Source organism: Marmota marmota, unplaced genomic scaffold (genome assembly GCF_001458135.2).
Source record: "Marmota marmota marmota unplaced genomic scaffold, marMar, whole genome shotgun sequence".
Taxonomy (NCBI): Eukaryota; Metazoa; Chordata; class Mammalia; order Rodentia; family Sciuridae; genus Marmota; species Marmota marmota.
The window spans coordinates 18,880,115-18,906,149 of NW_026000108.1; the positions used below are offsets into that span (position 1 = coordinate 18,880,115).

Consider the following 26,035-nt stretch of genomic DNA (forward strand, 5'->3'; position numbering starts at 1 on the left):
GTGAAGCTTTCACATCTGTTCAGGTTTATCAAATAGGACCCTTTGACATGTAAGGTTTATTTGTATAAATTATACCTCAACAAAGTTGTAAATAGGAAAAAGAATGATAGAAATAAAAAATAAATGGCAGTTATAGCAGAAAGGGATTTAAAATACATACAAAATATATATGTGTGTAATACCTCCTGAATTTGTTTTATTGGTATATCTTGGATAATTAAATTTGTTGAAAACTTTCTTCTTTCGCCCTGAGTATTTTGTGTATGTTTATTGAGGTAAGATTTGGTATAAACTAAGAGAAACAAAGAAACCTGGCACATCTTCACAGTAGAATTTTTAATTTAAAAATAGCCCTTTTCACTTCTTGCTCTTTTATCTAGGACACTTACTAATGCCAACCACCTGTCTTTATATCATGGGAAATACTCTTTGTCTTCCTCCTGAGGTCTTGGTTTCTCCTACAGAAGAATGTAGAAGTCAGGAATGGCCTACATTCTGTAGTCAAGAATATCTTGAGGTTCCTTCTGCTCGACCTTATTATATTTAGTTATAGTCTTTTAGAGGAATTTTCTTTAGAAATACTTTATATGTAACCTAATTGTTTCCATGGGACTATAAGAAAGACTAAATTTTAATAAGGTAATTTTGTTAAGTTGTTAACTTAAAGAAATCAATAATATTTTGCAAATATCAAACATCTAAGCAATGCATCTAGAATATCACTTTTTTTGGTGGGGGTGGGGTACAGGGGATGGAACCAGAGGCACTTTTCCATGGAGCCATTCCCCAGCTTCTTTTTTTAGTTTTTTTTATTTTTTATTTTTGAGACAGGGGCTTGCTAAATTGCTGAGGGCTTTGAACTTGCAATCCTCCTGCCTCAGCCTCCCAAGCTGCTGGTATTACAGACATGCACCACTGTATCCAGCTTAGAATATCACTTTTAAAGTCTTAATATTCTCAAACTCTCCAAAAACAGGGGACAAAAGTGAAACCATTACCAAGTAAACATGTTGTGTCAAATTTTTAAATTAGCATTTGTGAAATTCTTACTGGTTTTTTAAAATAGTCTCTTCCCTTCCTGGGTGAATTTGTTTTGGTTTTGATTTTGATTTTCTTTTTTTCTATTTCATTTTTTTTGCAACAATTTTAATTTTTATGGACTCTTTTTTAAAATATTTTTTATACTTTTATTTTGTTTATTTTTATGTGGTGCTGAGGATCGAACCTAGTGCCTCACACTTGGTAGGCGAACGCTCTACCACTGAGCTACAACCCCAGCCCTTTTATGGACTCTTGAGAAAGAATATGTCCTTAAACCTCAGTAAGTATTATAAATAATTTATCCTTTGGAAATATTTATATAGGTGCTTTTACCAACAGATCATTCTTTCTTCTTTAGGTCTTAAACTGGATCAATGATAAAGAATTGCTTATTAAAGTAGCTGCAATTGATAATGGTCTAGCATTTCCTTTTAAACATCCTGATGAATGGAGAACATGTGAGTATTTAGAACCATCTGTAGATTCTATCATAGTCTCTTTTCCAAAGCAGGGAGGGAACAAGATGTGTAGACATCAAAATAGCAGAACTGGATGAAGTATAAGTATAATCGTTTATTAGGATTCAGTTCTAGGCACTGGGAATACAAAGATGTGTACTGCATGGGTCTTGCTGTCTATTGTTTGGTTAATATTGTGAGTTGCATTCACTTATAAAATGATTTGGGCCTGCCCCCCTCCCATTCAATAGTGATTTAATTTCTTTCCGAGTCTCTTCTATGGTTAAATACCAAGTTTTCTATATCTTGAGCCAGTTACAGATATTTTTAAGTTTGCTCAAAATTATCTATGATATCTGGAGTTTCAGATTTGTGAGTATAACATTTTATGTAGAATTCTCTTATAACTTAAAAAAAAATTAAATGTCAGGCATTTAATTACACCTGTAATCTCATCCATTTGGGAAGCTGTGAGACAGGAAGATCACGAGTTGAAAGCCAGCCTCAGCATTTTAGAGAGGTCGTAAGCAAATTAATGAGACCTTGTCTCAAAATAAAAAATAAAAAAGGTTAGGGATGATGTTTAGCGGTTAAGTGACCCTGCGTTCAGTCCCTCGTCCCCACCCCACCAATTTTTTTTAATCCCCTCTTTTCATTTTAACTTCTTAGAAGATGAAATGAAGTGATATGTAGAATTTGCCTTTAAATATTTGTGGAGGTAGAGACAAGATAGAACAGGTGAAGTAATTTCACAAAAGTTTATTAATAACTAAATTAGGTTATTTGGAATGTGGGAGTTTACTACATTGTTTTTTGATTTTTGCGTAGTTTAAAATATATGTAGTAATTAAAATTTTAAAATAATCTCTAACTATGATTATACCTCTTTTAAATTCCTACTATGAATTACTTTTTTTTAATGTTTAAGCTTGTCAAAGATTTGTTGCTTGTTAAGCATTAGACTGTTTGTTTACTTACTTATCTTGCTTTTCTGCAGGTTATTTTATTGATCAGATTTTCAGTTTGCTTGCTTGATTTTTTTTCATTAACTATGTGTTCTATCTTTTATTATGTTCATCCTGTTTTGCTTTCCATCACTGTGACAAAGTAACTGAGAAAATAAACTTAATGAAGGAAAAGGTTTATTTTGGCTCATGGTTCCAGAGGTTTCCATCCATGGTCTTTTAGCTCTGTTGATTTGGGCCTGTGGTAGCATAGAACATCGTGGTGAGAGCATGTACCAGAGACTGCTTACCTCATGGCTGCTAGAAAGCAACTGAGAGTGACAGGAGGAAGCCAGGTCCCAATATTGCTTTAAAGGGCACACCCCGAGTGACCTAACTTCCTCTCACAAAGTTCCACCACCTCCCAGTAGCACCGCAGGCTGACAACTGAGCATTTTACACATGGCCCTTTGGATGACATTCAAAATCCAAATTATGGCACTATAAATGCTATAATTGGGCCATATATTTTCATCTGGGTATCATTTCAGCTAAACTACTGATTGGATGAGTTCTGCCATGTTGTTCTGCTTTGCTTATTTGTATTCTCTGATTTCTTTGATACAAGTAACTTAGAAGTATTTTATTTGATTTCAATATTGGTTGTTTTGATTATTGACATTTTTTTAAGTGTGTATTGTTGCAGTTGTCCTATGTTACTGCATTGTGATCCATGAAAATGGCATGTGAATTTTTTTTCTCTTTCCACATTTCTTATTGGTGCATTGTAGTTATATATAATGATAGAATTTGTTCTTCTACATTCGTACATGCACACAAGTGAATTATTTTTTGCAATTCATTAGAATGTACTTTATGATTTTATATGTGGCTGATTTGGAGGACTATATTTGAAAAAATGTGTTTGGCACAAAGTTCTGTCTACGTCTACTAATTAAAGTTTGTTGGTTGTTAGTCCTATCAAATCCTTGACTTATTTCTTGACCACTTAATTAAACCACTTAATTTTGGGGAGGCAATTAAGATCACCTTGATTGTGATTTTGTCAATTTCTTCTTGCATTTTTTACTTTGTATTTCACTCACAAAAATGTCCAGTGTTTTATGTTCTTGGTGGTTTTTCTGTTTTGTTTTGTTTTGTTTTGTTTTTAATCTGTGTGAATTATATTGCCCTTTATCCCTCTCCGTCTTTTGCTTTTTATTTTGCCTGTTACAACTTTGCTATCCCTCCTTTCTTTTTGTTGGCATTTACCTGGTATTAGACAATTCTTTTATTTTTAACCTTTATCATTTTGTTTTAAGTGTATGACTAATAAACAACGTTGGGTACATTTTTCTTAACCCAGTCTGAGTCTTTTAATATGTGCACTTAACTCCATAGTTTAAATCTTAATAAACTGTTTGAACTTTTTTCTGCCATCTTATCTTTTTTTCTCCTGACTGTGAATTCTCATTTGTTCCCTTTTGCTTTTCCTATCTTTTGTTGACTGAATTGTGTTGTTTCCATTTTATTTTTCCTAATCTTTGGGAAACTGTGTTCAAATTATATTTTGAAGTATTAGGTTTTCTGTAAGACAGTTGGTAAATTTTATCAAACATGTAGTTGGGTATTAAAGGTCTGGATCTTGAAGAGGAATTGCTATTGAGAATATAGTTTTTAAACTGCTGTTGTCATCTGGAAGCCATGGTGGTAGCCATGGTGGTATTTGCTATCACCCAGGGAAATCAAGGAGAACAAACACCATTGCCTAATCCAGTGCTAGGAACATAAGAGCCTGATAAATGTTTCATGAATGCTAAATAAGTAAAGAAGGAAAGGAACTGAGTTTAGAGTCTGGAGGAACGCTGATGTTGAAAGAATGGAGGAAATGCCAGCACAAGAGAGAGGGAGTGACTTATAAGACAGAAAGTAAATTGTGAGAGAGTGGTATCTCCAGAACCATAGAGGGGGAATTTCATAAAGGTGAAATTCCTTGCTGCAGAGACTAAGTAGCATGAGGACTGCAGGTGGGTCAGTGAAGAGCCCTTGTGGGATGACTCGGGGGCCCAGGGAGGGATTTTGGATGAAGTTGAGGGATAAGAAGTGAAGGCAGGCAAAGAATAAGGGCTTTCCCTTTATGAAACTCTTCAGGGAAAGACGAGAAGGGAATTGGACCTACCTTCCAGGAGATGGGGGCCTGAGGAAAGGCTTTAGCATGCAATTAGTACCTCCCGCAGTGTGCAGAGAGATCTATAGAAGAGATATGAGTATCAGTGGCTCCAAGGGAAGATTTCTTCCTCAAGCTCTCTGAGTGGTGGGAACCAAACTGGGGGGTTTGGAATATGCATACGTACCCTTTCTAGAAGATTCCACCGTTATGCAAATCTTTCAAGTCCTGGTACTGTGTGAATTTAATGGTCTCCTTGTAGGGACCACTAGTTACCCAGAAATATGGATTCTTTTCTTTTTTCTTTTTCTTATTATTTTTTGTGGTGCTGGAGATCTAACCCAGGAGTTCACCTGATAGGCAAGCGCTCTGCCACTGAGCTACATCATTACCCAAGTTATAGATCTTTTATCCCTTAAAGCTACCTATTTACTTTCTGATATTATAAAAATTTAGAATGTCTTCTATATACAAATGCTGCAGTTTCAGTTGATTTATAGCTGTGGGGGACGAGGAAACCTCACCTATGGTATTCAGTCTGGGGCTGTGGATAATTAGTGGGTACCCACCAATCTCTGAACAGATAGATTCAAATACATTTTTGGATAGAACTATTTGAAATAGACTCAACAAATTCTGATTCTTTACCATCTCAAACTCAGAAATATAACTAGTTCAGGTTAGACCTTACTGTGCTTTACCATCTGAACTGGCTATCTGAACTTGGAATCTGATTAATTTGAATTACAAAAAATAGTTTACTCTCCTAACTTCTCTCTCCTGTCCTTTCTTTGGGAGACCTAGGAGTTGTAGGAAAGAAACAGGATAAATGTGAGTCTAAATAAACCATTTTCTGCCACTGATTATTTTCTATTAGATCCATTTCACTGGGCGTGGCTTCCTCAAGCAAAAGTTCCTTTTTCTGAAGAAACAAGAAACTTGGTTCTGCCATATATTTCTGACATGAACTTTGTGCAAGATTTATGTGAAGATCTTTATGAACTTTTTAAGGTAAATAAAAGTTTAATTTGTGTGTGGAGATGATGTTTGCACATTATTATTATTATTTTTTTTAACTAGGGTTTGAGCCAAGGTTCTCACATAAGCTGGGCACACACACACTACTACTGAGCTATTATGTCCAACCCTTTGTTTTTTATTTTGAGAGAGGATCTTACTAAGTTGCCCAGGCTGGCCCTGAACTTGGGATCCTCCTACTTCAGCCACTCTAATAGCTAAGGTCCCAGGCATGTGAAACTGGGCCTGGCAGCATCATGCTTTTTTATTTATGTCTCACTTAAAACTTACTACAACCCTACAGCATCCTTGATGAAGTAGTGCTGAGAAAGGTCAAGTTCATTGCCCAGATTTAAAATGCAGACACATGTCTGTCTTATACCAATGTTTATTTGCATTTACCTCTGATACTTGGCTCTCATCTATAACCCAGGTGCTTGTACAGTTTTTGAAAAGGAAAAAATAAATAAAGCAAACAGTCAGCATAGTGTTTTTAAAAAATGTTTAGTTTTGATTATTACAAAAAAAGAAAGAAAGAAACCTTAAAAAGAGCTTTTATTTTCCTTTCTTTCCAGTGCTGGGGGTTGAATGTTGGGGTGCTGTACAACTGAGCTACATTCCCAGCCTTTGTTTTTACTTTTTATTTTGAGGCAGAGTCTTGCTAAATTGTCAAGGCTGGCCCTAAACTTGCCATCCCCGTGCCTCAGCTTCCCAAGTCGCTGAGATCACAGACATTTACCATCACACCTAACAAAAAAGATTTTTCCAAGTAGAGCTAATTTAGTTTACTACTACTTGTATTTTGGCTTGCAGTAGAACCTAATATAACAGGATTTAGCAACTTTATTTTCCTGAAGCATAAATTTTGTAAAGTTACACTTACTATCTTTTTTTAGTATCTTTTCAAGTGAGATTACATCAAAATTGAGATATTGCTTTCCTTAAAAGTTGAATTTTTACAAAATTACTGTATGAATTATATGAGTTTGGTGATTGCAGTGATCTGATTCTTGAAAAGCCTGAACTCATTGTCTAGAAAATCATCTTAAATCCTTTCTGAAACAAGATATAAACAAATTAAATTTTCCTTGTCATTCTAGGGGTATAGAAAAAGTATGTTAAGTGAGAATGTTCTTTTCTTGTTATTTTATCAATTGAGAAAAATTTCTAATGACCTTGTTTGCTATATGGAAGAGTTTTTTTTTTTTTAATTCTATATTTGTTTCAAAGGTTTTGAGTTTTGGAATAATAATAATAATTTTTTTTTTCCTTTCTGTAATAGACTGACAAAAGTTTTGACAAAGCTACTTTTGAAAGTCAGATGTCTGTGATGAGGGGTCAGGTAGGTCACTTTTTGATGATTAAGATAAAAACTTCCTGAGACATTATCACTGTAACCTGTGATTAGAAATGAAATTGATTTAAATAATGTCTTTCCTCTGTCGTCTTATATATTAGGCATGTTGGACCTAGTTAAATGTGGTATATTTAACCAGTTGTCAGTGCCTGCCCCTGAGTCATCATCCCATTGGCTCTTTTCCTGAGCCTTAGTACCCTTTATTCCCTCAAGTCCCCTTGTGTGGATCTTCAATACCAAGTTCTAGTCCATTAGATTATTTTCCTTGTGGAACATGTTTGGCTTTGCTAGAGCCATCAGTAAATAACCCTGTCATCAGAGTTGAGTACTGATTAAGAGTCATGGCACTACATAATTTTAAATCAATCCTTCCTCCTCCTCCACTCCTCTAATAGAGATACACAGTGTTAGGTCTGTTGGTGTGGACCTACAGGCTAGGCCAACTCACATGGCATCTGCTTCCTTGACTATTCCAAAAGGAAACCTAGCAGTGAAAATATATCATACTGTAAAGATTGACTTTTGGTAAACTCCGAATTAGCATTCTCTTCCTAAAACATACATTGAATTTAAGGTAGCTGTTTGCTGTAGTACCTGTGGCAAGGAAGATGAATTTGGCTTTTGCATTGATTGTGTTCTAGAATTTTAAGAAGTAAATATAATCAAATCAGATATTTTATTAATTCATCAAATACTTACGGCAGAACTGGTAGGATATAGCCCGTTTATATAGAAGGCCTTGAGAATCAGAGTGTTGATTTCACATGGCAGGGATTAGAGTAATTAGAAATTTAGCATTAAAGAAGAGTGTGAAAAGGGACTTGGGGGTGGGACTGGGATTGTGGCTTAGGGGCAGTGCACTTGCCTGGCATGTGTTAAGCACTGGGTTCGATCCTCAGCACCACATAAAAATAAATAAAAAGGTTCGATCCTCAGCACCACATAAAAATAAATAAATAAATAAAGTTATTGTGTACAACTACAAAAAAAATATGGAAAAAAAAAAGAAAAAGAAGAATGTGAAAAAACCCTTATCCTTGGTTTTTTTCTCTGTACTCCCTGAAATTGTGTGTGAAATTTTGTATGTGCATTTTGCCAGGGATGGGGGTGGGTAGGATTTATATCTCAGCGAAGGGATTCCTAACCCAGAAGAGGTTTGAACCACTGCCGAAGGCGAGGCTGGACAGTGAGTGCAGATTTGCTTAGCAGATGAGGAGACTAGAGCCAGGGAGCCTAGCTAGGAGAGTCTTTGACATTTGAGCATGGATAAAGGGATTAGTTGACCAATAATTATAATTATATTGCAGAAATTTTTAACCATTCCAAAAATATGTTTGAGTAACATTTTCAAGTGTGAAGAATTATGTCCCTCTTTGACCTTTTTGCTTGATACAAATTGTCTTGCCATATCACTATGCTTCATCCTCTGGGATTTTCTTTTCCCTGAAGGTATCCTGTAGTCTCCCCTTTTCTGGGGATATGTTCCAAGACCTCAAGTGAATGCCTGAAACTGAATAGTACTGAACACTGTATGTACAGTTTTTTCCTATGCATACATACATACCTGTGATAAAATCTGACAAACAATAACAATAATAAAATAAAACAATTATAGCAATATACTGAAATAAATTATTTAAAACATGCATTGTTTATATCTGGAAATTTCTACTTAATACTTTCAGAATAAGGTTGACTGCGGGTAACTGAAATCATTGTTAAGAGGGGACTCCTGTATCTTTATATTAGGAATGTTATTTTAAGTAAGCAAATAAGTAAGTGCTATAAATAATATTGTTAGCTTATTTGTGGATTAAAGTTAGCACATGAGAAATTTAAATTAAGAAATGCTTCCCCAAGAAGGCGTGGGAACATTCATTTCTGAGGTCAGCTACAAAGGCGTGCCAGTAAGTAGCTGCTGTTTCCAGTGTGTTTATTCCTATCCTATCTCATTCACATAGGAACTAACATATTATAAAAATGCTTATAAAAATAGATAGAAAATGACAGGACCAAGATCTGGGGGGGGGGGGGGGGAAATGATGATATTTAGGTTATATGTTTTAATTTGTTTCATTTTATTTTGTTTTTAAATTTTAATTTGAGTTTGAGCTTTCTGATATCCAAAAAGAATAATGTGGGGCTGGGGTTGTAGCTCAGTGGTAGAGCGCTTGCCTAGCATGTGTGAGGCTCTGGGTTCAATCCCCAGCACCACACAAAAAACTAAATAAACAAAATAAAGGCATTGTGTCCATCTACAACTAAAACTATTTCTTAAAATAATGTACCCTGATTATGTTTGTGTGTGTTTGTGTAGCTCTCTGGTTTTAGGTGGGGTTTTGTTTGTTGAAAGTTGGCCTAAAAATAAGATATTGTTCTTTATCTGAAAATAAATCAATACTTATAAAGCAAACACTTAACAACATGCAAAAAATAAAACAACAAAAAAACACCAGTACATTTTATATTCTGAACAACAGAATCATTATTTCAGCCAGTTCCTTAATTCAGTCAAAATGCTCATGTTTTATCATTTATAAATATCTCTTAAATTCCTCTCCCCTCTAGTTTTATTCACTAACTTAATGATTTGTGATGTGTACAACCAAGCCTTTTGCCCTAGTTTACAGTAGTTTAGTTTTATACACATAACCAGTGACATGCTCTAATTCTTCACATGAGGATGTGGCGTGGAACTAGTATGAAGGCATTTCTTAGATTTCAGAACTGGTAATATTCATAAGAGCTAAATGAGATTTTGAATTTTATATTAGTTAACAATAGGCAATGATTAGGTTCAACAAAACTCATTAAGTTCTACCTGTGCATGAAACACTGAATTTCAGAGTAATTTGGTTATGAGAAATATGAAGTATATCTTCCCCATGATCTGAAAAATGGCAGAAATAATAAAACTGTTTTAAGAAAACACAATTAGCTTGTATTCACTGATTGACAAACCAGAATCTTAAAAGCAAATTAAGTTATTGATGTTAAAGAAAATGAAGCTAAAATTTTAGTACCCCCTAAGCACTTAACCCTTTCCTGGGTGTTTTATGTTTGTTTTCATTTACCCTCACAATAACTACTGTCACCTGCATTTTTTTGTGAGGCTCTAGGATCATAAAATGGATCCTAAGAAACATGACTGAGGGGGTCTAATCACATGCTGTATCTATGAAATTGGGGATCTGTCTTAGCTTGTCAAATCTGTAGCATTTAGGCGTTGCGTCTACCTGAGGTCTTTTATCATCTCATTTCTGGATTTATTGACATCTTCTAAGTCACATCCTTATCTCTTCCACAGTAAAATGAGGACCGGGCTGGGAGTAGTGGAAGAGGTCTTACCTAACATGCATGAGGACCTGGGTTCAATTCCCTGCACTGCATGGAGAGGGAGAGAGAACACAGTCTTAAAAACACTTGTGATCCTGTCTTTTGTCAAGGCAGCTCCCTGGACTTGCTCTTGTGCACAAGCTCAAGTCCAGCCCTCCAGCACAGCCAACAAGGTTCTTCACAGTCAGCCTCCAGCCATCGCACTGCCCCTTACTCTTGCTGTTTTGCAACTTCCCGAGCTTCTTAGCTTCTCTGAACTGCTCTTTCTTTCCAGTTCTCAATGGAGCTCTTGTGCTCTGCCCTCCTTGGATGCCTCTCCCTCTTCCGAGAGTTTTCCCTTCAAGCTCCAGCTTGGTCTTCTCAGGCTCCTCCTGCCACTCAGGGGAGGCAGTTCTTGCAGCACTCCCCAGGAATATACTGGTGTCATGTTGGACTCGGAAAGTTGGTTTTTAAATCAGCCTGTTGAGTACATGCCTATTGGAAAATAGCATAAAACGGATCCTAAGTTAGAATATCAGTGGTTTCGTGTGTATGGCACAGTGATTCTTCTGCCAACTGAAACTTGAGGGCCAGTGAACTAATCTAAAGGAAAGCAGTCTGTATGGAGTAGGTGAGTTTGTGCCACCTGTCTTTGCCAGATCGCAGATGTCCCTATCAAGCTATCAGGTGTGACATTGGTGGAGAGCTTCAGTGTTTCCTCTTGCCTGCAGTTTGGTCCATTGTATTTTTTAAAACAAGCCTCTATAATTAAACATACAATAAAAGATTTGTGTATTCTTTGAGAAGTGGAAAAAAAAAACTGGGCAGGGGGAAGGGATCGGATTTTAAAGTCAGGGCACAATTTCCTGCAGCTAAAGTGTTTCTCACACTGCACTGCAGTTATTTGCTCCTGTGGCCCTTTGTTTCGGGAGTATAAGTTCTTTCAAGGCTCATTTTGTTTTTCCTTTCTGTTTTGTCCCTTCTCCTATGCAGTGAGCTCTTTGTAAATGTTTATTTAGTAGATAAATGCAAGATTATCGAGTCTCTTTTGATCCCAGAGAAATATTAATAGTCAGGATTGTTTTAAGATTGAGTAACTTGTGCTGTTATAAAACTTTGAAAATCCATATAATCTTGTGGAGTGACTTTCATTTTCTTGTACCTCTCTATTTTTCAGATTCTCTATAACAATCGTGCATTGTAATTAGCATCAGGAAAATCTTAGATGTTACTTAAAATGCTATATTTAGACTTACTATTTGTGGAATAGAATTTTAAAAAGAAGAAACTAACTAGAACATTTCATTCCTTACACATGCTGGTCTCCATTTTATTTTCATGGTATAAACAATGCTTATAAACCTAAATTTTATAAGTTCTTTTTTTCTTGTGTCCAAATGAAACCAAAGTAGAAAATTTTAAGAGGGAAACTTAAAAGGCATCCTAAAACAAATATAATCTATAACTATTGTTGCTAGTAAATATTTATTTCTGTGATATATTAAATACTTTGGGAGCTCAACCATCTCATTTATAGTATTCAAAATATTATGAAGCTTATTGGTTAGTATGGCTGCTGTATGTTGACATTTTCATGCTTATCATTATTAACTAATCTTTATTAAAGAACCAGTGAAGTGCATATTAGATATTTTCGAGTACCTGAAGGAGATATCTGTATATTTAAAGTACATAATAAAAGAATTTTTCCTAATATGCAGAAAAAAAAGAAAAATGAATTATTAAAATTTTATTTTATCTGAACAAAGAATAGACTAGGCTCTAAGCTATGAATTGAGTTTTATAACCTTATTTGTATGCTCAAAGATAAAAATTCTAGGTATCTTTGAACATGGAATATATTTCTTCCAAGTTTGATTTTTCCTATAATAAACTCTTAAATAAAATTTTATTTGAAATTGGTACTTCCCCCAACTAACCCACTAACCCACTAACCCACTCTGGGCCTGTTTCATGCTTGCCCACCTTCTAGTACATGAAATAATTTACTTACTTCTGCTTATTGACCCCTTCCCCTGCTAAAAAGAAGGCAGGAATTTTGTCTGTATTTCTATCATATCCCCAGCACGTGGAATAAAGCCTAATGCATAGTAGGTATGCAGTAAATTTATTCGTCAAATAAATGAGTAAGGCAAATATTTAAACCATTATTTGTTTAAGTTCTGTGTCAGATGAAATGTGTTGAACCTTTCAGTTTATCTAGTCTCTGATTTCATTGCTCTTGCACATAGATGCATTCCAAAGTGTTTTTAAAGTTACCAAATTAGTAGGTTACTCTAATTTTGTGCATTAAAGACAGAATTATAATAGTTACTTATCACAATCTCTGTTGTGCATAATGGGTGAAATAAAAATTATGGTGGATTAAATGATTGAAATAATAATGTCAGTGGAGGCTTTTTGGCTTCTTTGAATTGATGAAAATCTCTCTTCTTTCCATAGATCTTAAATCTTACTCAGGCACTGAGAGATGGGAAGAGTCCTGTTCAGCTGGTCCAGATGCCTTGTGTGATTGTGGAACGCAGTAAAGGGGGAAGTCAGGGTCGGATTATCCACCCAGGCAGCTCCTTTACCCAGACTGTCCATTGCAGGAAACCGTTTTTTTCCTCCTGGTAGCAGGTGTAAGAGAAACAACTGTTGGGCATTATTGCATTGTTAAAACATTGCAGCAATGTAAATCTGCTGTTAAGAGCTCCAGATGCCAAAACTATTTAAGTCCTTAAAATGGTTACATTTTGAATGTAATCAAAGTTTACAGTTTTTGTCCAAATATTAAATTTCTATATCAGGGAAGAAGTGATAAGTCTTCTACATTGTATTTTTGTAGAAAATATGTATTTTGTGTTTTTGTTAGTGTAAAAGGTAAATTCATGGTTTACACAGCTAGAATGACTGTAATTACTGTATAATTTAAAGTAGAAAAATTAGATATTTGTTGACTTTGAATACAATGACATTTTCTGTATTTTTTAAACATCGGGAAGAATGTTCTTGTTAACTCTTCTTTCGTTGCATTACAAAAGACCTTTGAGGGTGGGTAAATCTGAAACCACTCCTGTGAACTTAAGAGTAGTCCTTAGAAAAATAGGTAAGAATAAAGCAATGCTGCCTTAATTTTAAAAGCTGCTATTTTAGAACTTGAATAAGTGCCGCTAAAGTGGTCATTTTTGGGGACCTAAAAATTAGATATGTTGTTGAAGTGACAGAGACCATTTTCTTTTTTGTACCTTAAAATTTTTTTTGTGAGGGGTGGTAATCAGGAATTGAACTCGGGGGCACTTAACCACTAAGTCATATTCCCAACCCTTTTTTATTTTCTATTTTGAGGCAGTGTCTTTCTAAGTTGCTTATGACCTTGTTAAGCTGGCTTTGAACTTGTGATCCTCCTGCCTCAGCCTCCCAAGCCACAGGGATTACAGGAGCGTGCTCCCATGCCTGGCACCTTGGCATATTTTTGATGATTTATTTTGTTTTAGTAAGAAAAAAACATCTAAAAATATTCCCCCTTTAAAAAACAAATGGATAGGGGACTGGGGTTGTAGCTCAGTGGTAGAATGCTTGCCTAGCATGTATGAGGCACTGGGTTTGATCCTCAGCACCACATAAAAGTAAATAAGCAAAATAAAGGTGTTGTGTCTATCTACAACTAAAAAAATTTTTTTAATGGATATATTCAAATGAGACTTGAGGGGAATAATGTAAATTTAAGGTAGATCTCTAGTATTTTGAAATTTCACAAGAACCTTAAAAATTCCCTTTTGTTTCTTACATGAGATCAAGTGATTAATCAATCAGTACTTCAGAGTCTTGTTCATTTTAGTATTCAGTTAGTATTAAAAATCACGGAAAAGTAAACTGTCCCTAAAGTGTGTATTGGATTGTGTTATGGATTTCTCAATAATAAGTTCTTAAAAATAATAGTGGTGCTTGAAATTATAGATGCTGTTATAATTAGAGCCGATTTTAGATTATTAGCCCAAATTAGAGGTAACCACAAATTATTTATATTTGATTTTGAAGTTTACTTTTATATTTTATTTTGAATATGAGTATGTCTCATATTTTTGGAATTTATAACACTATTAAGTCACAAAGTGATTTAAATTAAAATGAGCCTAATATAAAGATGTGATTCCAGAGGAGAAAAGTTTAATTTCTTCTTCAATCTCAGAGCTAGTAACATCATTACTTGGACTAAACTGGGCAATTTGTGGTCTTGGTCTTTTGTTTTTTTGTTTTTTTTTTTTTTACATTTTCTTTTTTTTTTTTTTTTTTTTTATTGGTTGTTCAAAACATTACACAGCTCATGACATATCATCTTCCATACATTTGATTCAAGTGGGTTATGAACTCCCATTTTTTACCCCAAATACAAGTTGCAGAATCACATCGGTTACACATCCACATTTTTTTTTGTTTTTTAGGTTTACTTTTCGTGATTTTTAAAAAAATGAGTTATTTTTGTGTAAAAAGCATACTCAAGTGGTTATTTTAGGATATAGGACAGATCTGCAGTCTCTTCCTCAAATCACTCTTGATATTCATGGATGTGATGAATGAGCATATTGCTGCCTTTGAGGAGCTAATTGGAAACCTGTGTCCTATCTTCTACAACCTTCCATTTACTCAGTTTAAGATAAATGGAAAAATTACTGGAAAATCAAAACTCAAAGTACTATCTTTAGGTAAATACTAGTAATCAAAATGTGCCTTTTGAAGATGTATCTAAAAGGAAGGATATTACTTGTTGTGATATGGGTCTGTCTGACTTTCATAAACAATTTTTTTTAGTATTTTGAGAATTACTATCTTAATTTTTATAATGGAGAACTTAGTAAATTGCTACTGTTTTATAACTTAAAATAACGTGAATATATTTTTAAATGTCTGACCATGATACAAAAGTAAAGTTGAGATATTTAAGATAAGTTTACAAGTTAGGGTACATTGGCATTGGCTATGTTTTGTAAACTTTCATGAACTTAATTCTTAGTTAAATATTGTGTTTTCTTCAGTGAGTATATTTATTTATATTGTCAAACCTGGTAGACTAAAGGTAATAAAATTGTCTTGAGGCTAGATTTCTCCTGTATGTATGTATGTTTAATATCTAAAGTGTTTGTGAACATGCTTATGTTTATAAATGATAGCAAACTACCACTTTTCTTACTTGGGATATTAGTGGTATTGTTTAACTCTGTAATGCAAAGGATATATTTAACTGGAATCTTCATAGTCAGAAACATTCTTAATCTTTACATTTCATGCTGCCTTTGTCAGCTCCTCTATTTGTCACCAGTTGATGACTATAGAGATCTGGTTTTTTGCATACTTGAAAATAATTTGATTTATACAACTTTCATTTTGTTTTGGGGATTGAACCCAGGGCCTTGTGCTTGCTAGGCAAATGCTCTTCCACTAAGCTACAACTGAGCTTGCAATTTTTCTCTATATTTAAGTACTATGCAATGAAATTTAAACCTTATTAAATAACAGTGATGACATGCTCTTTGATCAGGTACCTTGTATGGATATGGGGAGAGAGGTGACTTTGTAGGTTGACAGCTTGCCTCACTGAATTGCTTGGGTGACTTTATAGACTTGATTTCTTAGTGCTTTTCTACCTTTCCAAGCCTCATCTGCAGTTTGGGGCCATGTGAGTGAGTTCCGGCCAAGGAGATGTAGAGATAAGTGATATGTGTGATTTCCAGGCTTGGCAGTGAAACTACTGCCATAACTGACCACTCTCATCTTCTTATTTGATTTTAAGCAAAGACTTTACCAGATGGGAAATATCTGGGCACAGGAGTCAGTGCTGGAGAAATACTACCAGTATAGCCTCCTGACTGCATTGGGATGTGACATGAGCAGAAAGAAGTCACTTTAAAATCAAAAACACATCTCTCTAAATTAAAATATCAAAAAAGCAATTTTACCTGAAGTGTGGTAGTAGCAATGGTTTCTAAATCTCCATAACTCAGTTACGGTAACAAAAAATACAGCGAGATACCATCTCACCAAAAATAGGTGACAGATGATCTCTCTAATTCTGGATCAAAGTCCAGCTTGGATCAAAACCATCAAGAGCCTCAAGATCACATAGGAACACTAGCTGTGGAAAAGCAACCTGAGAGAAGAAAAGCAGAGCATGTGATGACCTAAGAGCCAGGGAATCCAGAATTTGCTACCATCTACTCAGCTTCAAAAGGAGGATCTCCCTCAATTGGTAGATACAAAAACCACAATCAAAAGGGGGATGAAGGCTTCCCAGCATTCCATTGGCAGCTACTAAAAAGGAGCCTGCAGAAAGAAAGGTATGAAAGACACTGCTGGAAACAGAACACACCAAGGGAATGGCCCTGCAATAGAGGAGCCATGGTTCAGATACTGCCAAATGGAAAAGAATTCTGTTAGAAGACTACTGCTAGGAGAGAGTACCAAATGGAAGAGAATTCACAAAGTACTAAAGAGGTGGTGAAACACATAACTTTTGTAATTAGTGACAAAGCCCTAGAACCATTTTTTTAGCTGTGCTGAGAATTGAACACAGGGCCTTGTGCATGCTAAGCAATGCCCTATCACTGGGCTACCTGAACCTCCTGCACAGGACACTTGAAAAAAATAATAGGAAAATCCATCTCAATTAAACATGACTACATCTTACAATATGCTCTGAAAAGAAGTAGGATAACTATCACTTTAACATAACCATAGAAAATGAAGACATCCCAGCCATAAGAATGAAGCAGAAGAAAACAGTTCGTTTTTTTCCCCCAGTTGAGGTCTTACTTAGCTGCCCAGGCTGGTCTAAAACTTGTGAGCTCAAATGATTTTCCCACCACAGCCTCCCAAGTAGCTGGGAGAACAGGCACATGACATCATCCCTGGTTCAATCTAATATTTTAATAAAATGTGCTAAAGGAATTTAAGAAATAATAGAAGCTAAGAGCAAAATAACATCAAAATCAGAATATGAGATGGACAAGCAACAAGAAGATAAAATGAGAGCTGACAGCTTTAAGGAAATATTGAGTTAAAAACAGGTTTTAGAAATCAAGTAAAAGGGCCAGGTGTGGTGACTTGGCCAGTGGCTTGGGAGGCTGAGACAGGAGGATCACAGTCTCAAAGCCAGCCTCAGCAAAGGTGAGGCACTAAGCAACTCAGTGAGACCCGTCTCTTAAATAAAACATTAAAAATAGGGCTAAGGATGTGGCTAGTGGTTAAGTGCCCCTGAGTTCAATCCCTGGTACCAAAAAAAAAAAAAAAGAAATCAAGTAGAAGGAACACAAGAGCAAATAGGCAACATCAAAAACATCATACTAAGGGTTGAAAAATCTAAAACTTTGTATATTTTATATTGCTGCTGTAACAAATTGTCACATACTTACTTAGTGGCTTAAAACAATACAAACTTATTATCTGGTAGTTCTACAACTTCAAAAGTCTTGACACAAGTTTCAATGGAATAAAATCAAGGTGTCCCCATGGCTCTTTCTTGGAGGCTGTATGGGAGAATCCGTTGCTTTCCCTTTAGGCTCCCATTCCTAGGCACTATGCCTCTCCCTCCTTCCATTCTCTTGTACTTTGAAGGACCCCGGTGTTCATACTGGGCCCACCGAGATAATACAGGATAATGTTACTCCTACCATTTTTTTAGTTGTGCTGAGAATTGAACCCAGGGCCTTATGCATGCTAAGCACATGCTCTACCACTGGGTTATACCCATCAGCTCCTTCCCTTTTCAAAAATTTGCTGACATACAATCTTAATTTTAACTGTGAACTTTTTCCATATTTTCATTGATGCATTGTAATTAGTCATAATAGTGGGGTTTATTGTTACATATTTGTACCTGCACATGATGTAACAATGTAATTTGGGCAACATCATTCCCCAGTATTCCCCCTTTCTCTCCCCTCCTCCCTTTCACCTTTAACTTTCATCCCTAGATAGGGACATCTTCAGAGGCCATTTTTCTGTCTTCTCACAGTTCCCATAAGGTCAGAAATTTGAGGAAGATGCCTGCTCTCACCTCTTAGTGTTGTGCTGAAGAGCCTAACCGGTGTAGAAAGGTAAGAAAGAGAGAGGTACAAGGTTTAAGGGTTAGAGAGGAAGAAATGACTCTCATTATTTACGAGTGATGTAATCATGCATATAGAAAATGTAAAAATATCAAAGACAACAATTAGGATTAAAATAATTTTTCAAGGTTTACAAACAAGCAATATTAGAATAAAAGAAAATGTAAAAAATATGTAATTTATATAAAGCAGCAAGATCTCTTCACCAAACTATAAAAGCATTGGAAAAAAATCAAAGATTTAAACAAAAGGAGAGCTATGCCATACTTACGTATTGAAAATATCAAGAGTCAATTCTCAAATTTGTAGATTCAACATAAAAATCCTATCTGAAATTTTTGTCAAAAGCTAATTCTAACCTTTTTCTCAAGATGGTGCTGTAAGCTAAATAGGAAGCTCCTGCCCCTCCCAAAGTTGAAGCCAGCAAAAGCTTTGAAGTCCAAGAAGCCAGTGTTGAAGGACCCTCATAGTCATGAAAAGAAGATCCGCATGTCACCTACCTTCCCATGGCCCAATTGCGGCCCTGGAGGCAACCCAAATATCCTTGGAAGAGAAACAAGCTTGACCACTATGCCATAATCAAGTTCCCCATGACCACTGAGTCAGCCACGAAGAGGATTGAAGACAACAACACACTGTGTTCATTGTGGTTGTCCAGGCCAACAAATACTAGATCAAACAAGCTGTAAAGAAGTTCTGTGACATTGATGTGGCCAAGGTTAACACGCTGATCAGGCCTGATGGAGAGAAGAAGGCATACATTTGACAGGCTCCTCATTATGCTGCTTTGGATGTTGCCAACAAAATTAGGATCACCTAAACAGAGTCCAGCTGTCAAATTATAAATTTATCCTTTTTGTTAAGATAAAAAATTTTAAAAAGCTAATTCTAAAGTGTATATGGAACTGCTTCCTGCCTACCATAAGGTAAGCACCCATTCTCCACCATGCCCTTCTGCCATATTCTGCCTCACTCAGGCTCAACTGACCATGGACTGAACCTCTGAAACTGTGGATCCCATCATTATGTATAATTATTATGCATCAATAAAAATAATACACTTCTTTCCTCCTCTGAGTTGTTCATATCAGGTATCTTTGTCACAGCACCAAAAACCTAACTAATCCAGGAATTGGTACTGAGAAGTGGAGTCATTGCTCTGACTCACCTGACCATGTTTCAAAGTCATTGGAACTGGTTTGTAGGAGGAGTTTGGAAAAGTGGGAAATGCAGGATTAGAATGTTATAATCAAAGCTAAGTGGGTGATTCTGGTAGGAGCTCAGGAGACCAGAATGCAGATAAGAATGCAGACAGGACTGTGCTTAGGCAGTTTCAGATGTGAAGGAGGATATTTTAGGGAATTGCACTAGAGTTAATTCATATTACATTCTGGCAAAAACTACCTACATTTTGTCTGTCTTGAGACTTTGTGTGAGGTATGAATTAATCAGATTAGTGGTGGACTAATCTAACAAAGAAAATTTCAGGGCAGCACAACATTCAGGTTTTGGCATGATGTTGCTGAAAGCTTTTATCCAGGTGTTCTTTGAGACTAGGGAGCAAAAAGCAGAGAGGAAAGATTTGAAAAAATTTACAGTTTGGCCATAGAAGAAACATACCTAATATTGGGCCAAGGAAGGCATGATTTCTGAAGAGATTACGGCACTAAAGAGAAGTTAAGTATGTTGGATTAAGACAATAGGAAAGATTCCTTGAGGCCATCTCAGGAATCAACAAAACCATACCCCCCTGCAGGTTCAAGGGTATAGAAGTGAAAACTCATTAAGAGACTTTGGGGGCACCCTGTTCACAAAGGGATGCCTAGAAAGTTGTTTCCCCAGGATTTGTTTCATGATGCTCAGCCACCCAGGCACTCAGAGGCCACTGCAGCCATGGTCCAAGGGGGCCTGGCTACTGCTCAAGCGGATGGCAGACCTTGATGTCATTCATATGCTGCTGGTTATTCATGAATGAAGGATGCTGGAGGTAAAGAGGTCATAAAGACTTCCAAAGATTTCAAAGGCCTTGGAGGCCAGGCAACATATAGCAGGATTGGAATCTCTGTGAGCATCCCTTTGGGAGGGAGATGTGTGAGATTGTGAGACAAAGACAAAGCTACAGTGTAGACCTCTGAGATGAAGAGATACCAGTAACATGAAACCTATGCCAAGAAAAGCTGCTGGCTAAAGAGAGACCATGTTGGCTGCAACCTGAAAGGTCCTGGGGTGGGTCTGCCCTGGGGATCACATCCTGCTGCCATGTGCCTGAGAGGCCACACACAAAGCTAGCTACAGGACTTGTTTGCCCAGTTGAATCCTGGTCTTGCTTTGGTGTCATCCCTTCTTATTGTGCCCCTAAATTGAAATGTTTAACTCTGTGTCATTATATATTAGATGCACATAACTTGCTTTGGATCTTTATAGGAGTTCATAGCCACAAGTTTGCTTTGAGTCTCAAAGGAAACTTTGGACCTGGCATTTTGGGCAGTGCTAAAACTGTTAAGGCTATGGGGACATTTAGAGATGGGACAAAAGCATTTTTCTTTGTGAGATGGATATAAGCTTTTGGGGGCAAAGGGTGCAATGTTATGATTTAGGTATGAGTAACCCCCAAAAGCTCCTGTGTTAATGCAAGAGGTGAAATATTTAGATTATGAGCGCTGTAGCCTAGGAAGTGTATTAATCCATTTGATGGATTAATAATTTGAATGAATTAGTGGGTGGTAACTGTAGGCTGGTGGGGTGTGGCTGGAGGAAGTGGTTCACTGGAATTATGCCTTGGGAATTATTTGTTTCTAACTCATGATCTCTTTCTGCTTCCTGACTACCATGAAGAAACAGCCTTCGTCCACCTTGCCCTCCCACCATAATGTTCTACTTCACCTCAGGCCCAGAGCAATGGAGTCAGCTAACCATGGCCTGAACCTCTGAAACCATAAGTCCAAATCCATTTTGCTTCTCTAAAAAAAAAATTGCATATAGAAATGTTTGGGCCAAAATAAATGGACAAGAACAAAGTTGGAGGACTTATTCAGATACCTGATATCAAGACATAAAAAGCTGCAGTATCCAGATGTTGTCATATTGGTATAAACAGCTGGCACATGCCTATCCTGGTGATTTGGGGGACTGAGGCAGGAGGGTCACAATTTCAAGATCATTGTTGGTTTAGCAAGATTCCCTCTCAAAAAAACGAAAAAAGGGACTGGGGATGTAGCTTAGTGGTAAAGTACTAAAAATGTGATAAAGAAAAAAGGATAAGCAGTACAGATCAATATTCTCAGTAGAGCGCAGAAATAAACCCTGCACATATAGTAAACTGATTTTCAACAAATGGTTCCAAAATAGAAAATAAGTGCATGTCACACGTAAACACGTGCATGTGGATGCGCACACACAGGCGAGACTTCATCTTAATCTCATATGTACACCTAGAAGAGCTAATGAGTTTGTAAGGCTAAAAGTTCTGGAAGAAAACAAAAACTCTTGCTGGGGGCAATGGCCCATGCCTGTAATCTCAGCAGTTTGGGAGGCTGAGGCAGAAGCATCACAAGTTCAAGGCTAGTCTCAGCAATTCAGCAAGGCCCCAAGCAACTTAATGAGACCTTGTCTCAAAAGGGTTGGAGATGGAACTCAGTGGTAAGGCACTCCGGGTTCATTCCCAGTGCCAAGAACCCTCTGGCCCTGAATTTGCCCTTCTCTCCAGAAACTTCTCCTATACTCCTTTGGAGCTTCTCTTCCCTGTGACAACCTTACTTCCTGAGAAACTAAGAGAAATTTCAAAAGCTGTCAGAATCCTGGCATCTGTGCCTACCCGTGAAATGCCAATCTGGCAGTCAGTGACCTTTGCTTCTGTGAGTTTGTGGGGTTTTCTTTTTAATCTGAAAATTGAAAATTTTGTTTTTTAATCTGAAAATTGAAAGCACACTTTCAAAAAGTAGCAGCTAACCTCTGTGAGCAAAGAGATGATTTTTTCTTTGATTCCAGGAACCTGCCTGTCCCAGAGGCTCTGGTTATACAATCCCCCTTGCAGTTGGGCTACTGAAACTATTGAGACCTGCAGAAGCAGCAGAAAGCCAGGCAGCCTCACCCACCTAAGGGTGAGAAAGCTGTGTAAACATCCAGAACCATCTATGGTTGAGAGAACTGGTCTAACCACATGCTTGATCCTGGATACCACCGGGTGAACAACATTGCCTTTTATCTCACTGTGGTTTGGGGGAACATTCCAGAAAACTATTCTACCTTCAAGTATTTGTTTTAAATTGCAGTACTTAAAGATAATCAGGAAGTGCATTTAAACCAAAGCACTGGTTTAAACCAGTGTGGCAGCTGTCCCAACTTGGCTTCTAAGCAATTTAACATCCAGTCAAGATTCAGCTTGCTCCCTACACCCTCTGCAAGTAGGTGAAAATACATAATGTCCTGAATTTCTATCTAAAGCTCAGTTTCTGTGGGACACAGTAGCAAATGCCTATAATGCCAGGTACTTGGGGGACTGAGGCAAGAGGATTGCAAATTCAAGAGGAGCCTAGAAATTTTAGCATGAACATGTTTCAAAATAAAAAATAATTTAAATAAAAGACTGGCAAAGCAGACTGAATTTGGGTCCCCAGCCCTTCTTTGAATTGGGAATACATTGGAATCTCCTGCTGACAGAAGGAAGCTGGAGAAGCGGAGCCCCCAACTCTGACATGCCAAGGAAGACGGGAGCCAAGCTAGCCCATCTAGGATGCCTACAGCAGGCGTATTTCCTGCCTTTTGTCACTTCCCTGCCTCAACCTGTTCAACCCAGGGCTGCAAACACCCCAAGCATACTGTTTACCAATCCCTAAAAAAGAACTTGGGTGATGCGATGGAGGGTTTTAGCTATTTGGTTATGCACTCTTTGCTGGGCAGTGGGCCAGGATCCAAAGGAGGGCCATGTGGTATCTAGAAGCAGGGGAAATACATAGGATGGGTCATGTGCCCAGTGTGCAAGTGGTTTCTTCAGATGTTTTATGAGAACATTCCTTTACTTTATAACTAAGGTCATTCTGTTTAGATCCTCTCCTTAAGATTGGAGATAAGGGAAGTGACCAGCTTCCCCTCTCCATTCCCTTCCTTATCGCATTCTTCAGAGTCCTTATCTCACTGCCAGCTCTCCTAGGCACTGATTAGTGTTTACCCCAACACCTCCTCTAAGAGTTCTGCTGATTTTCAGGTATTTTAGAAGTGGGACCTTTGAAGCAATTCATTTCTTCCATCTTCCTTCAAATTTGGATTTGAATAAAATGTATTGAAACTATATTTATTGAAACCAAATTCTCCGCCTCTGCATTATAATCACTGGGGTTCTTGTCTCATGAACTCCAAAAATAAAATCTATGGATAACGGAGAATGAGTGCAAAAGATTAAGATTTATTCAGGCCAGAAGAAACAGCTTCGCTAAGTGAGAGGGGGCCCTGAAACTGGTCAGAAACACCAAATTTACCAAGCTGGGGCCATCTGGGAAACTGAGGCAGTGCAGAGGCCTCCCTTCAAACCCTGATTCTTGCAATCAAGTCAGAAAGACTTCAGAAATGTTGCTCAGAGTAATAGGCATTTATCAGAAGGGATGGGAAAGGGGAAAGGAGGACACCCTCAAATGAGAGAGCAGGTCCTCTTAGAGGAAGTGAGATGAAGTGCTCCTCCTGCCCTCCAGTTTTATTGGGAGTCCCAGGGTGAAAGGAAAGAAAGGAACTGGGAGACAGGTGAGGGAGAAATGAAAGATGGAGACCAGGCAGAGATACACACAAGAGTTTATTTGTCAGAGCTGACAAATAAAGGCCATCTCTCCATAGGCGGAGAGAGGGGCTTTTATGGGGCAGGCTCAGGGATTACAGCTGGGTGGGTCCTAATGGGGGTGCTTAAGTGTGGGGTTGCTATGAGTGGTGAGTCTTTCTCAGAAAGGCCCTGAGGAAAAGCAAAACTTGTTCTGAAGATGATGGCTGTCACTTAAGATGGCCATGCAAATGCTAAGCAAGGAAGGGCCTGTTATGCTCGAATTCGGGACCCCCAAAAGACCAACAGAGACCAAGATCGATGAAAACAGCAAAGAGACGTTTATTGCGAGCTAGCTCGGTCCTCCGCGCACACACAGCAACAGGTGACGCTGAGAGGCCCCGAGCCCAGGGTTTGCAGCAGTTTTATACATTCTTTGGAGAAGGCAGGGGCTTCACATACATCATAGCATCTCAGCAAATCATCACACACTGTGGGAAAATCAAATAACAACTCTAAAACATGATTAGCACATTCACTGGAGGGAACAAGTTGGGTAGGGGTGATTGGTTACTACAAGAGGGGGATTCTGAACTGATTGGTTTAAGCCAAGAGGGGTGTTCATGCTGAACTACATGGTTTCCCAACAAGTCATCAACCACCATAAACTACTGGGAGGGTCATCTGGCATCCCAGGTATTTCCCTGTCTCATGCTGATTGGTGGCTGCTAGGGGATTGGTATGGGTCCCTACCTAGCCTCACTGAGTCAGGGACACCTGGCACAGCAGATCTCTCCTGTTATTTGTAGATAAACCACTTAGCAGAGTGGGAATGTGCCTAGGAGTGCTCTGTGGGTCTTTCCAAGGACAAAGGTGATGTCCCTTCCTTGGACAGGCTTTGCTCTGAGGTAGAGGCTGGTTTTTCAGGCCTTACACAGGGAAGTTTCCAGAGTCTCACTCAACTTCACCTGATTTTTGACTGAAAGCCCAGGACCTCCTCTAAGAGAAGATGGTGTGGTGCTCATAGAGCAGGAGTTTTTAAGGAAATTGAGTCACTATCTTTGTTTCAATTCCTGTCTCCTCAGTTTATTAGCCTTTGAATAGCCCCTATCAAGTTTTCTGAGGGTCTTGATGACTTGGCTATCAGGGTTGTTATGGTTTAGATCTGAGGTGTCCCCAAAAAACTCACATGTAAGACAATGCAAGGAAGTTTAGAGGTGAAATGATTGGGTTTTGAGAGCCTTAACCTAATTAGCACGGTGATCCATTTGTGCCGCAGTCTGGCTGGGCACAATCAGGAGCCACTTGTCAAAAGCAACTAACTTTAGTTTTAGAACCACACACGCCAAACAAAACAGCCTCTCAGGAAAAACCCTCAGAGCCTCAACTGCCACCACCGGCTTTCCACAAGCCTCTCTCTCCCCCACAAGCTTCTCTCCACCTCCCACAATCCTCCTGCTCTTGAGGCCGATTGGCTGGGTCACGTGGGCGGAGCCAAATAAGTCCCCCAATGAGCAGCTCCGTGGTCTGAAAGGGCAGGGAAACAGCCCAATGAGCATCACCACAGAGGAGCCAATCAGCTAGATGTTGCTGGGGCCGCTGTGAGCCAATCATCAGCCGGCAGCTGGAAGTTTGCTGGGGCCCCTTCGGCTGTGGCTCTCAACATCTCCCCCTCTCTGTTTAAACAAAAAGCATGTGGCTTAGGGACCGTGCCTGCCTTAGGTTGTCCAATAGTACATATGGTACTTACCCGTTAGGTTGGTACCATTGCAATTAGATCTTACCCGTCATTGACTACCGGTCCAATATACAGCCACACCTGTGGAGAGGTCTTTGTACAGCGGGGGGGGGGGTGAGGTTCTTTGCCTCACCTGCTGTTCCCAAATTTTAG

General features: G+C 37.9%; 1 protein-coding gene and 1 pseudogene across 4 annotated transcripts in view; both read left to right on the forward strand.

Annotated features, from left to right (window-relative positions):
• Positions 1-23,690, forward strand: part of Pi4k2b (phosphatidylinositol 4-kinase type 2 beta) — a 33,279-nt gene extending 9,589 nt beyond the window's left edge. For 2 of the 4 annotated variants that reach the window (XM_015482003.2, XM_048784287.1), the window contains exons 7-10: positions 1,400-1,499; positions 5,488-5,621; positions 6,910-6,969; positions 12,763-13,523. In XM_015482003.2, the coding sequence (XP_015337489.2) occupies positions 1,400-1,499; positions 5,488-5,621; positions 6,910-6,969; positions 12,763-12,936 (468 nt within the window). In that variant the 3' untranslated portion in view covers positions 12,937-13,523. Of the gene's footprint in view, positions 1-1,399; positions 1,500-5,487; positions 5,622-6,909; positions 6,970-8,433; positions 8,514-12,762; positions 13,524-22,388 lie in introns of those variants that run through there. The other 2 variants (XM_015482004.2, XM_048784286.1) reach the window with 2 other exon arrangements.
• LOC125610945 lies at positions 18,773-22,994 on the forward strand (annotated as a pseudogene).
• Positions 23,691-26,035: the final 2,345 nt, after the last annotated feature.